Consider the following 15,012-nt stretch of genomic DNA (forward strand, 5'->3'; position numbering starts at 1 on the left):
CAGGCATAGATAAAAGATCAAATGAATTTTAGAACTTGGTCTTGCTAGATTAATAGTTTCATTGGCTAAAGCTCTTAAATCTACATTCAGAAATTAGAAAAACAGAAAAGCTGAAAAGAAATCTTCATGCTGGAAAATATGTAACCAGATGGATTTTTTATAACTTCTTTAGAATTCCATTATGAAATTTCACCATTTTTGGTGTATTAGGAACTTACCCTTTTTCATTCTTTTTTTTTTTTAATAGCGTTTTTTGCCTTAGGGTGTGTGTGCTTGTGAGGCGCAGGGGAGAGAGACTGCGACAGTGAGAGGAAAAGTGAGAAATTACCCTCAGGGGTAATTGAGGGGTTATTGGGAATTAGCCACGCCACAATCCCTTCTCTTCCATTCTCCTCCTGGAATCTTGGGTACACACGTACATGCTCCCAGCATGGTTTTCAAGGCACCAGGTCCAGGACTTGAACCACAGTCGGCCATGTGAGAGTCTAGTAACATAACCACTGTGGCAACTGCTGCCTCCCCCTTTTTCTGTTCTTATACTCTTGACAGTTTTTATAAAGTGAAAAACAAAGACACGAACTATTTCATCTGCTTCTTGCTGGTGTTTGATTCTTCCCTGTTCAATTGTTTCCTTAATCAAAAGCAGAAAAACATTTTTCACAGCAATGTATAAAAATTAAATATGCATAGGTATGCATATAAGACAAAGGGATATTTAACTTTTTATACTATAGGAAGAAGTGGTATGCGATCTTCTTTCCTTCTTGTTTGTTTTCCAGTTAGTTCAAATGCAGTAATGTACAATAATAAAATAATAAAAAATGCAATAATGTACATAATAAAAGGGAAGATGTCAAGATGCATAAGTAAGCCTTAGCCTTAAAGCTCTTATCCCTGTTTTGAACATTTAAAGAAATAAAGAATTTGAGCAATGTTCTGTTTTTAATATTGTTATATTAGTATTTCATTTTCGTTTTTGTTGTAGGGTGCATGTGCCTACCTGAGAGAGAGAGAGGGATTGGGAAAGTGAAAAATCATCCCCCAGGCAGATGACCATGACACAGTCCTTTCTCCTCCATTCTTCTTTAGGGACTGTGGGCTCATGTTCATACATGCCTGGCAGAATTTTCAAGCTGCTGGGTCCAAGACTCAAACTGCAAAGCTGCCCAAGTGTGATCCAGTGCCTCAACCTCCACAGCACCTGCTGGCCCCTATAGTAAATCATTGGAATTACGTATACCTTTTAATTTCTATGTTGATATTTTAGAGTAATTCTAGAAAGTATTTGTATTAGAAAACTGACTTCCCTTTTTACTTGAGAAAAGGTAGGATAGTAACTATCAGGTAGAAGTTATAATGTATAGGTAATTTTAAAAAATTATCTTATCTTTATTTGTTATTATTATTTTCCAATTTGATCAGAGAGAGACAGAGAAAGAGAGAGAGAGGGAATGTGAGAAAGCAAGCAACCAGGTCCAGGTTTTGAACCATGGTTGGCCATGTGGGAGTCCAGGGCCTTTAATCACCATGCCACCACCTGTCAACCCTGGCAATGTTTTTTTAAAAGATGTCACAGAGACCAAACTCAGCACCTGCTGGCCCCTATAGTAAATCATTGGAATTACGTATACCTTTTAATTTCTATGTTGATATTTTAGAGTAATTCTAGAAAGTATTTGTATTAGAAAACTGACTTCCCTTTTTACTTGAGAAAAGGTAGGATAGTAACTATCAGGTAGAAGTTATAATGTATAGGTAATTTTAAAAAATTATCTTATCTTTATTTGTTATTATTATTTTCCAATTTGATCAGAGAGAGACAGAGAAAGAGAGAGAGAGGGAATGTGAGAAAGCAAGCAACCAGGTCCAGGTTTTGAACCATGGTTGGCCATGTGGGAGTCCAGGGCCTTTAATCACCATGCCACCACCTGTCAACCCTGGCAATGTTTTTTTAAAAGATGTCACAGAGACCAAACTGTGTCTCAGTTTATCTTAAACTTATGTAATATCAACAATAGAAGTGTTTTAGGTTTACAGTTTTCTATTTTTTTAATCTGAGAGCTTCCATTCACAAACTCTTTTTAATTATTCTTTTTAATATGCCATATATTTAATTTATCAATGGAAAGGAATATCCTGGCAGCCCCATTCCATGATAGATTGAAGATCTACCATCGTAGTATGTAAGAGCATTTAAATATGTATTTTGTACAACTTCACCAAACAAATATTGAGCTCTCAGTAAGTGAAAAATCCTGTGCTAGTTCTATGCTAATACTTTACAGGACATACTGGATACAAACGCTGGCATATTTTCTAAAAGAACTGATATTTTTCCACCTCTAGAGATTTGACAAGCTATATTATCCACCACAATCCCTTCTCCTCCATTCTTCTAGGATTTTGGACGCACACACACACATGCTTGGTGTGATTTTCAAGCCACTGGGTCCAGGACTCAAAGCATCAGCCATATGGAGTCTAGCACCTTAACTACCTTGCCATCTGCTGGTCCCTGATATTGTTCTTTAAATTAAGTATTCAGGGTCAGCAGGTGGTGGTGTGGTTAAGGTGCTGGGCTTCCCATATGGCCGAATGCAGTACAAGTCCTGGACCTGGTCACTTGCTTCCTCAGTTTCTCTGTCTCTCTCACTCTGTCTCTCTCTAGTGAAGTCATGTGAAAATAATAATAAGTAAAATAAGTAATTTTTTAAAAATAAATTAATAGGCATTCATGTTCCCAACTTTGAGGTTAAATTGTTTTTGTTGTTAACGGACAATTTAACTTGACAAAGAGTTATCATTTAGAAGAACTTAAAACTAATACTGCCAGGAATTCCCATCTCTTCAAAGACATTTTCTACCAGGGACTAAATTCTTTTGTCTTCTTTTCTTAATTCAATATAGATTACTTATTACTTAAGAGCATTGTAGATTCATGTGTGCTTCTACAAAGTAATGGCAAGAGCTTGTCTACTCTTTGCCTGGTTTCCCTGAATATCTGGTGAAACTATCAATATAGTATAATATCACAACCAGAATTTTTATTTATTTATTTTCTTATTTATTTTACACTTAATCACTGTATATCATTACAGCATACAAAATTCATTTTCCCAGTACATAACCAGGATATTGACTGGTTGATGCACTTGGTCAATAAAATTAATTATCTATTTAAAATGTTTCGAAGTAATATCTATATGATAGAATCAATCATTGATACAATTCAACAATCTTATTCAAGTTTTGTTTAGCTTTAAATGTAGTTCATGTGTTTGTGTGTATATGTTTAGTTCTACGCAATTTTTCTACTACGTAGGTATTTATACGTTGGTGTAATTTATTAGGTATTTATACTTACACCTACTTTGTATGTATACATAATCATAGTCAAGTTGCAGAACAGTTCTGTCACCAAAAGATGCCTCCTGTTGCCCTTTTAGGATAATTTCCACTTATTCTCCCCTCCATTTTTAATACCTGGCAACCACTAACCTGTTCTCCATTTGTATAATTTTGTCATTTCAAAGATGTTATGTATATATATGGAATTACACAGCATGTAACCCTTTGGGATTGACTTATCTCACTCAATATAATTTTCTGGAGATTCATCCAGGTTTTTATGTGTATCAGCAGTTTGTTCCTTTTGATTGCTAAGAAGTGTTCTATGGTATGGGTAAATTACAGAGTCTTGACCATTCTTTGTTCCCAAATTGCTGTCAGGGCCTGGTTTCAGGGAGCTTGGACCTTGTCTTGGGTCCCAATTCCTAGGGTGGAGTGGATCAGGAGCTGTGGGCAGAACAGCGCTTCCTGAATGTCTTTTTCCCCAAGGCACTGGAAAATACAGCATATCCCCAGCAGCAACTCCCCATCACCCACGGGACCAGGGAAGGAAATTTGGACTGCTTTGAGTTTTAGTTTATTACACATAAAGCTGCCATAAACATTCGTGCACAGATTTTTGTGTGACCATAAATTTTCTTCTCTCTGGGATACTAAAATGTACAAGAGAACAGCTAGTGGGTAGTATCATAATTGCATGTTTATTTTTATGAGAAACTACCAAACTGTTTTCCAGAGTGGCTGCCCTATGTTATGTTCCACCAGCAATGAATGAGTGATCCAGTTCCTCTTTATCCTTGTCAGCACTTAATGTTGTCACCATTTTCATTTTAGATGTATGCTGATTTCTCTTTGTGGTCTGCTTTCCTCTAGTGGCTAACCTGTGTATCTTCTTCCATGACAACTCTACTTATTCCTTTGGGTCATTTTCTAATAGGATTTTGTTTGGTTTTGGTGTTGCCTTTTGAGAGTTCTTTATGTATTCTTGATACTAGTTCTTTGTTGGGTCACAAATATTTGTAAATTTGTTTGCAAATATTTTTCCCAATCTGTAGCTTATATTTTCATTTTCTCTATACAGCTAAGTTACCATATACCTGTATATTTAACCTATCTATCCCCATACAATTTGTGTTTTCCTTTCCATCAGTCACTTTTCCACTTTCATTATCATCTAATGTAAATACAAAACACTGCCTGTTTTTTTCATACATAGCCTAACTGTATTTAATAAAACTCTTCCTTTGATCCTTTGATTCTTGGTCAAATGGCTTTGGTGGATGGGAGGTTACAACTCATACAGAAGGAGTGTTAGAAACTAAAGGCATCTGTTCACAAAAGATGAAAGAATTTTACTTTGGTACTTTGTTATGCTAAAGTTCAAACAACCATTTGGAAAATGGAAAATGGAATGATATATATATATATATATATATGTATATTGTGTTTTACCATAAAGTTAGTAATCTAAAATATTTTAAAATAATATCTACATGATTTTTTATCAGATTTGTAGGATCACCAAATTAGTATGCTCACTATGGTGTACTAATAAGAGTGATTACATTTTATTTTGTTTCAATTTAAATAATTTCTCTTACAGTATTTAAGAAACGTCAAATTCTTCTGTGGTGTCAATAACTGCTCTCCAAATGAGTGTTTAATCATAAATGTTGCCTTTTATTATTTTTTACTTTCATTGGAAACAACCCAGTGGTTTCTGTGAATGAGGAGATGTTTTGTTTAATTTTAGCTTTCTTTGTGTTTTAAACCTTTTTTTTTTTTTTGGCTTTTGTTTTATGTTTTATGTTCTGTTTATATGGGTGACTGGATTTTGCTTTATTTTCATATTTATTTTTAGCAAGCATGGGTATATATTCTTGCATATACTTTGGGAAAGAGAATACCCTAAATGTGGCTTAATCAACATTGTAAATCATTTTCTTTCTTTCCCATTGACTTGGATATGTGCATTGTTGAAGACATGTGCTCTAGTGGCATTTTTTTAGTCTAATTAGCTGCCTGCCTGTAATCAGGACTATATCAACTGTTGTCATTCTAAATGTTTCCTTTCTTTTTTTCAAACACATTTGCCTGATTGACCTTTTTTTTTTTTCTCTGTCTTTCTATGGGGCTGCTCCAGGAGCCATGGCTAATCATCTTATAAGCAATGCTCTGCTTCGTCCGCATGGTACTAACAATCCCTATAATACATTGCTTGGGGAACCGGCGGTCTGTAACAACCCTTCTGTCAGCATGTACAACGCACAAGGTGTGCTGGAGTTTATCTTAATTTTTTCAAGTGAGAGTCCCATTTTATGTAGCTTTTATGGGCACATTCTATTTTTCTTTCTCCTGCCTTTTCTTTGTTTTGGAAGCAGACACACAGACTCCTTTTGCATTTCGCCCTTCTTGGTGCTTTATTTTCCATTTTCCTTAGGTTCTCCTTAGTAAGAAATGGATTCCTTCTGATAAGCACTTGACTCATCCATGTATGTTTGTATCTCTGTAGTGTTATCAAATGTATTGTGGATTGTCAGTACTTTTTTGGGTTTGTTTATTTCTATATTAAAAACTTGTGTATTTTTGTTGAGAAATGAGATGATTTGCCTAAGGTAAGTAAGATAAAGGAAGACTTGACTCCGTAGTCTCAACGTTGTAAGATGAAGAAAATACATCTTACTTTTTTATACCATGAAACATGCTCCGACACACAGCATTAGCACTGATGAAGGGATTTAGATAACTCTAGGGAAAATTCGGTAGAGCTCAGCGGCAGAGGAAAGAACTGCACAGGAGCAGCTTGGGTTCTGCCTTGGCTCTGCCATTGTCTAGACGAACAGCCCCCATAGGATCACAAAGTTGCTTCTTCTACTGTGACTATGTGTTAAAAGAGAAACAAGGCTTATGAATATGGATTCTTGGTATATCCTCCAGCTTGAAAAATCATTGTAAAAATGTCATTATATCACAAATGAATAAGCCTAGATCTCTGTAAAACCATGCAGTATATAATTATATGGGCATGGCTTCACCTTTTCTCTAAGTATAATGACGTGTTAGGGACACATGAAATTTAAGATATTTCTGGCATATGTGAAGAGATCACAAAAAAACCTTACTCAACCAAAAGTACAGTAAAAGAACAATTCGAGTCAGTGATTCGTTTACTTAAAATTGTATTTGAAAGAAAAATTAAAATAACAAAAAGACTTTCATGGTTCCTTCAAACAGGATGTGATAGTTTAGCAGTATGTAAATTTTCCAGGCAATTCAGAATAAAATTTTCATCCTCTGTGGAAAACTGTAGGGTTTATATTTTTTCTTTTCAATTAGAGGTTAAAGATCAGGGGCGTGAGTGGGTAAAACTTGGTTTGAATGCACCATTCTAGAGAAGCACACATTTTTTCCACCATGGTCTTTGGGCATCTGAAACCATCTCAACTTCCCCACTGACACCTTGCCAGATACAAGAGGGGATTTTTAATCATTTCAAAAATACCCAAGCCAGTCATTCAAAGGTCAAGATGTTTGTCAATGCAACAAAATAATTCAGCAAACTTTCAATTTTATCAAACTTATTAAGGCCTACATATCTAAGAATGATAGACTTGTAGAGTCAGAAGAAAGGATAGAGCTCATTAAATCCTCTTTTCATCATTGCTATTATCCTATCAGCTGGGCTTAGAGTATTTCCTCTAATGGGGCACTTCCCACCTCAGGAGCTCATATATTCTGTTGTCGAAATGCTCTATTTGGAATATACATAGGTCCTTACACTGAGCTGGCCATGATACTTAGATCTCCCTTTTAGAGCAAGGAGATTCTTCTGCTGTATGTGGCAATCCTTTAAATGCTTGAAAACATCTAACTTGTCTTCCTTTTCCCTAATAAAACCAGCTAAGCTGTCTTCTGTTTCCCTAATAAAACAGAACCATCTACATGAGACAGTTTCTCAGTCCTTCTTCATGCTTACCCCCTCTAAATTGTCTCTCATTTGTCAGTGCCCCTGTTTCACTGTAGCACTCAATGAACTGTACTTTACCTGAGGTACCCAATGAGGTCTGGCAGAACACATTAGTAGACCTTCTAAAGGTTTGTTTTGTTTTTTTCTTTATCTTCCTTAGGCCCAGTGACAGGTAATTGTATCATTACAAACATTTTAAAGTTTGCTGACATGCTACTAAATTTGTAATGACATTAAACATTGCAACATACCTGCAAATTAAATGTATTTTACATTTTTTACCTTGAACAGAAGAGTTATTGGTAATTATTTTAAAACAGGTAATAAATTTGGATCCCGTTTTGTTTAGCTTTTTTGATTACTCCAGTATAATTTCTAATTACTTACATACTGAAAAAGTAATAACTATTAAACTGTATGTTTTCCCTAATTCAACATCTGCCTTCTCATCTTTATTTTTCAAGTAGGGAATATTTCTAAGGAAGAGGGTTTTTCTAAAGAAGGAAATTTTACCAAGGATGGGATACTTCCATAAAAACTATCAATTTGAAGTGCTCACAATGCATATTTAAAATAATACTATATAGATAACAAAGGTTATCCCTGTGACATTGCTTGTTATTGCTATTAAGATTATCAGTAAATACAAAAATGATTCCTCTAAATGGATTTGTCTTTTATTTCAGCAAGTTCAATAAACTCTACTGAATTTTCTAAAACAAAAGTAAATAATTTTATCAATGTTTTTCAGAGTCAAAGGTGAAATTGTTCCACTATTTCATGTTTTCATTTTTTTTTAAGATGTTACAAAACTGTGGTAGTGTTTAAAATAATTCTTTTTACCACTGACCAAAAATAAATCTTGGTGATTGTCATATTGCTGCTAATCTTATACTTTCAGATGAATGCACTTATATTCTTACTGGCAAGGTGAAATCTTACATGAAATATAGGTGGCTCGGTATGTACTGGAGTGGTTTATGTTGAATTACCACTTGGTTCTGTTCTGTGGGTCCTCTAATTCACTTGCACCAATGTTCCGTAGGCTAGAAGCATTCAGATTTCAAGTATCCATTCTTGTTTATAATGCCTTTATTTCAAATATGTAAAGATATGTCTGTAGTGTTCTTAAAATATATAAAGTTAGGAATAAAGATGGATAATATACTTTTATCACATTGAATTTGGAATTCTCTCTGTGGAAATATGTAAAATTTCATGCATAGTACTCTGGACCATTATCTTCTTTTCAGTATTAGCAACTCTGCTTTTGGAAAGATAAATCATTATAGAAAAGCCTGTCAACAAAACATAATATACAGAGGAAGTCATGATTTTACTAACATAATTTATGTATTAAAGTAATTCAGTTCCAAAATGTAAAAGAAAGATGCACATTCATGGGACAGAATATAGTGAAGAATACATTACAGTTGTTAAGAATGCAAGATTATATTATGAAGTATATAAATATTCTATTATGGCTTCCAAAGCCAAAGCAGGTGTGAAGAGAAGGAAATTACAACAAAGAGAGTTGGAAAAAAATCTAGAAGACTCCTTTTTTGATCACAGCACTGCCATATTAGCTAACTGCCACTCGCTTAGGCCCATCCTCTCTTTACTGCAGTTTCCTCCTCTCTGAAAAGCAGGAATTGAGCCTCAGTGATTTCTCTTTCATGTGCTTTCCAGTTTTATAATTCTCTCATTTAAACAATGAGCCATAATGAGCCTACAGGCATTTACAAGGGAACTTCGAAAACTTCATGGGAAAATGGAATTCAATTTTGAACTTTTGGTCCAAAAAAAATTTGAAATCTAAGCATATTTTTTTTTCATAATACGAATTTTCCATGACCTTTTCTAAAACCTCTCATAGTACATTCCATCCTAAAAATGTGTCACATGCAGTATATCTATTGATATATACTGGTTTGGCTCTTTATTTTAATTCTTATTGTAAAGTATTTTGAAATTTTAAAATAGATCTTCTGCATTTTGAAATATTGTTGTCTTTTTTGCTAAGAAGTAAATCCACCTTTAAAGTACAAAACTGTCTCTTTGAAAAAGTGGTTAAACAACAACAAGTTTGGACCCCCTAACATGATCTAGCCCAGTGAATTTGCTGGGCTTTATTTTGTGATGTTTTAACCTTTCTATAAATAAAATAAACAAGAGATATTTTTTTGACCTGATTAAAACATGAGTTTTTTTCCTTAAAACAAAAAATTGCTAGGATTGTTTTTAAAGCATCCATTCTCAAAATGTTTGATTGCATTCCCTTGTGCAACAGTCCATGAGAAAACCTGATACTGATGCTGGTATTTCCCCCCCTCACATATTCTTGAGACAGAATAATAAATGAATTTAACTGTCTTGTTTCCTCAGTAGTTACACAACTTTTGAATAGGGATTCCAAAAATGACAGTATTTATCAGTTTTCACTTGTTATACACATAAGAAATGTGTGTATAGGTCCAATGGGGAAAAATAACCTTTGTGCAGGGTGAGAGAAAATACATGAGGGAGGAGAAAAAAGTATGATTATGAAAACCTTTAAGTCTGGTTTTCTCTTGATATCTCAGATAAGATCTTATTTATAATTTTACTGAGACTTAAAAACCAGTAGCAAGCCTTAGAAGCAGATATACTCTTACGTACACACACATATGTAATACGGAAATAGAGTGGTGAAAAAATAGTCACGGCTTGTCCTCAGGTTTTATTCTTCTTGGTTTGTGTGACAATCTTAACTTGAACATGTGTGTATTTGCTTGAAAGTTACAAATGGTAGAAATGCTTATTAAAGACATTATGGTAGCATGTGTTAAGGGGGGTTTCTTATTTTCTGACTAACATTTCAGTATTTTTAATTATGAAAAACCATGTAACACAGACTCATGAATTTTGGGGCAGTGGAAATTATTTCCTTTGACTCTTTTTTCTGCATATCATCAATTTGCTTTTTACTCATGTTTCTTCTACTGTCGCTTTAAGCTTACTTGTTTTTTCTTTCCTTTTCTTCATGCTGTCGTTTAGAGCCCTACAGAGAGACAAGTATGGGAGTAAAGCTAAACATTGCATATCAAATGTAATTTTTTTTAGTTCACTTTTATTGCATCACATATAGATGATGTAGTTATTAAAAACAGTTCATCTCACAATTTAAAAACTAAAAGAGCCTATGAATCGACTTATATAAATATACGTTAATAGAGATTAGACGCTTTTGTTGTCTGATTCTTTTATTGTCACATAATCAACATAGTTGTTAAGTCTCGTGTGATGTTTGTGTGAGTTAAATTGTTTTTAAATTAAGCATTTATTTTTGCTAAGTAACTCATCAACTTTTAATTTTTAGTAGTACATTCCATCCTAAAAATGTGTCACATGCAACATACCCACTTTATTTTACTATGGTTGTTTTCAGCCTGCATCTAATGCATTGACAACAGAAATTGAAGAATTTTGAGTTTCAATGCATCAGCCACCCAACCATAACCATCACGCATATACCATAGCTGCCTCTGCCACAGCAACCACCCATCACATACAGCCCTTTAAAAAGCATTTACTTTTATTTTTTTCCTTAACATTGTGGATTTGTCTACAAGATATAACATGAAAATAAACCCCTTCACCCTATGTCTGTGAGTGCTGCTTATTAAGGTACCTTCTTCGTTGCTGTTGTTGAAAACTGGCTTACCTGATTATGGCGTGCGTGTCACAAGACCATATGAAAATTGACATATTTGAGATACTTCAATTAAGCCAGCAGTGAACTAGTTGAGTTTTGATAAACATAACTGCATCACAGATATAGAATGAAGGCTGTATTTTCACAAGTTAGCAATTGAAAAGTTGAATAGAATATTTCAATGAATTTTTCTATAAAGAAACACCCTATCTTATGTAGTAGTATTGATTAAATGTGTTCTTTCTTTTGTGGTTGAATTTGAAGTGATTTATGAAACTATTATAGATCCTTGGATTTCTGTTCATTCAAGGGAATGCAAAACCCTTGAAGTATGTGGTCAAATTTATTTCACTGCTGCTGATTCTGACCAAAATAAAATGTTTATCTTCTTTTAAATTCCAAGTTTAAAATGCACACAAAGTCATTGCTTGTTATATAATGGTAACAGTAATGTTGACACTATGTTTTAGGACTCAGAGCCCTGTGTTTTAACACATCTTCTGTAGTATTACTTAATAGCCCTGAACAGTCATTAATGACTTACTATTAAATAACCAAAGTGCCTACAGCAGAAAACAGATTTGAAATGAAATCCAAATTGTTTTGGTTTGAAAGTCCCTACATGTAAATTATTTTGATGTGCCATTTATTTAACTAAACCTTATTTCATTACCTTATCATCCTGCCAAATTTAACACACCCTTTTATGGTTTTGTGTGTAAGGATTATTTTTAACCTTACAAAAAGTTACAGGTCAAATAAGTAGAAACTGCTTGTTTCTTTTACTTTTGACCAGTATATTCAAATTATCAACATGAATTATGTTAATGTGACAGCTATTTGAACATTCAGATGTCATGTAAAATTAAAGGTAATGATTTGACTTTGCTGTGTATAAATTGAAAGTCAGAAATGAAGACACCAAAATTTTGCATTATTTTGCCCAAGTGATAACCAAATATACTTCAAATAACGTCAGGCAGTGTTGGCGTGAAAATTGCAAATTTACAACATATAGGGATGTTTATTCAATGAAAGTTTACTTTAAATACTTCTTTACCATTTGTACGATTTCTACCAATTGCCCAGTTATATACATATGCATCAGCAATGTACATACAGATTTAAGAGTATTTGTTTCTTTCCAATTGTTTTATACTTAAATAAAAATGCTAGCAGCTTATACGTTTTCATAGTGGATGAACTTTTTTGCTTTTGTGTGTGTGTGTGTGTGTGTCCACGGCCTCTTGGATATCAATGTCATAGTGTCTTGTAATCTTTTTCAGAGGGGCTTCTGAACAATGCCAGGGATACAAGTGTCATGGATACTCTACCACTGAATGGTAACCATGGCAATAGTTACAGCATCGCCAGCGGCGAGTACCTGAGCAACTGTGTGCAAATCATAGACCGTGGCTATACCCACAACGAGACCGCCCTAGAGAAAAAGATTCTGAAGGAACTCACGTCCAACTATATCCCTTCCTACCTGAACAACCACGAGCGCTCTAGCGAACAGAACAGGAATCTGATGAACAAGCTGGTGAATAACCTTGCCAGCGGAAGCGAAGACGATGCCATTGTCCTGGATGATGCCACTTCATTTAATCACGAGGAGAGTTTGGGCCTGGAACTCATTCACGAGGAATCGGATGCTCCTTTGCTGCCCCCACGAGTGTACTCCACCGAGAACCACCAGCCACACCACTACACCAGAAGGCGGATCCCCCAAGACCACAGTGAGAGCTTTTTCCCTTTGCTAACCAACGAGCACACGGAAGATCTGCAGTCACCCCACAGGGACTCCCTCTACACCAGCATGCCGGCTCTGGCTGGTGTGGCCGCCGCAGAGAGCGTCACCACCAGCACCCAGACCGAACCCCCGCCGGCCAAAGGTGGTGATGCCGAAGACGTTTACTACAAAAGCATGCCAAACCTGGGCTCCAGAAACCACGTGCAGCAGCTGCACACCTACTACCAGCTGGGGCGCGGCAGCAGCGATGGCTTTATAGTTCCTCCGAACAAAGAGGGGACCCCTCCGGAGGGAAGCTCGAAAGGACCTGCTCATTTGGTCACTAGCCTATAGAAGATGACACCGAAGTTCCAACCTCCAGAACTGCGAACACCTTGTGGACTGTTCCGAGTTGGTATCAGCAGTGGTAATCACGTGTGTACTCCTAAATCTTTATATGCTGTTCTCAACAAGACAACCACGGACTCTTACGACTTTTTTTTTTTTTTTTTTTTTAAACTGGGATTTTTAGGTCAGCCAAGGGGAGAAGGATAACTGCTGAAATTCCCCTGAAATGTTCCCTGAACTTCCTCTATTCTTTCTTGTTCTTTCCCCCCACCCGCAGATGGAGACTTCATTATGTTAATGAACGAGAGACGAGGAAGAAAAACGGCGCTCATTGTGGCCTTGTTGAATTCTGTTGTGTTTGTTTTAACATCTCTGATGCTCTGTTACTATAATGACAAGGACCTGCTTTTTCAAAGGCCAGAACAGTTGTTTGGACTTAGTAACAATGCTGCATCTGATCGGAGTGTGCTGCCCAAGCAAACATGAAAATGAAGCAAAACCGTATCACCAGTGGTTTTTGGTCACTCACAACTGATTTGGCCACAGCGGGAATAGCTGTGGACCACAAAAGAAGAAAATTAATCATAAAATGGAGGGAAATTCTAGAATTATATGCTAAATGCATATTTTATGATTTGCTGTATTAACTGATGATACAACTAATGGCAGAAAAAAAAATTGAACAATTTCTATGTAATGTACAGATACTAGCATTGCACATATAGTCTGCTTTCTGTTCCTCCAGAATTTGAGTCCTGTTAATGTAGTGGAAAAAAAAATTTTTTTCTTTTTCTTTCGTGCTGGTCTTGCAAGTTTGTCTACCAGTGAGAGAGCAAAGTTTCCTTTATTCTTTCTTCTCTTTCTTCTTGCATTTTCTTTTTATTCTTTTCTCTTTTTCTTTTCTTTTTTCTTTTCTTTCTTTCTTTTTTTTTTTTTTGCCTTTGTTTTTCTTTAAAATCTCACCTGGCAAAAAATAAATAAATAAATGAAAATATCACTTTATAAGAATCATTTTCTAGTAATGCAAACAAATTATTTTTTACAAAAAAAATAAAATAAATAAAATTAGACTTCCTTCCCTCACTATATATCTTTCTTCAGTCAGACTATTTCCAACAGCATTTTTGCAAATTAGAGCAGGACAAACCTTTATGTTTTTCAGGCACATCTGTTGTAATGCGAGGAATATTTGGCAAGCAGTTCATCACCCAGACAGTAGCTATGATTCTAGAAGTCAAGAGGTGTCTATAGAACTAGTGGGGCTTCTGCATGTGAAAAAACGGTATTGCATAGGCGTTAAAGTGCTGAATGCTCAGTCTGATCCCCAAGTGGGCACCTGCACTACCAATTTTTAGAGGAAATTCACTCCCTCGTAGTAAGAATTGAAAGGTCAATTATTTTGAAGTGATTTTTTTTTTAAAAAAAGTCTTCTGTTTATTAACAGGAAAATTTATTTATTTGACAGGATTTTAAGTAATGTAGGAATACAAGAAGTAAATTAGCACATATAATTTTTTTTTAAATTTATGATCCATTTTGTATGGTCTCAAAGTTGGATGACCTCATTACTAATATTTGTTGTAAAAGTGAAACTTGTTTGCCAACCAATAAACAACTGATTGAGATTTAGAATATATTGTATTGATGTATGTACTATATGATTAATTTTTCTTTTCATTTTTCTCGCCTTTCTTTCCTTATGTTTTCAATATATAAACTTTGCTAATCCTCTGAGGCCCAAATAAGCCATGCAAAAGAAACTGATCTGCCTAGATAAATTACCTAAGCACAAAAATCACACAGTTTTTAGACAAGTAAACCAGAAAAATGGGATGGGTGTGTTTGTGTTGGCTGAGACAATATGCATAACTTACTTTTGAGCAGGTTAACATATAGGTCACTATGTGCTTATTTATAAACCAG

At 35.0% G+C, this 15,012-nt stretch overlaps 1 protein-coding gene across 10 annotated transcripts in view; it reads left to right on the top strand.

Annotated features, from left to right (window-relative positions):
• ADGRL3 (adhesion G protein-coupled receptor L3) overlaps window positions 1–13,628 on the top strand; it is a 609,531-nt gene extending 595,903 nt beyond the window's left edge. For 5 of the 10 annotated variants that reach the window (XM_006146256.3, XM_014586938.2, XM_014586937.2 and 2 more), the window contains 2 exons: window positions 10,352–10,369; window positions 12,296–13,628. In XM_006146256.3, coding sequence (XP_006146318.1) covers window positions 10,352–10,369; window positions 12,296–13,095 — 818 coding nt within the window. In that variant the 3' untranslated portion in view covers window positions 13,096–13,628. Of the gene's footprint in view, window positions 1–10,351; window positions 10,404–12,295 lie in introns of all 10 variants that reach the window. The other 5 variants (XM_006146257.3, XM_006146258.3, XM_027770939.1 and 2 more) reach the window with 2 other exon arrangements.
• The last annotated feature ends 1,384 nt before the right edge of the window (window positions 13,629–15,012 follow it).

The sequence above is a fragment of the Tupaia chinensis genome, unplaced genomic scaffold (genome assembly GCF_000334495.1).
Source record: "Tupaia chinensis unplaced genomic scaffold, TupChi_1.0 Scaffold000173_1, whole genome shotgun sequence".
NCBI classification, from domain to species: domain Eukaryota; kingdom Metazoa; phylum Chordata; class Mammalia; order Scandentia; family Tupaiidae; genus Tupaia; species Tupaia belangeri.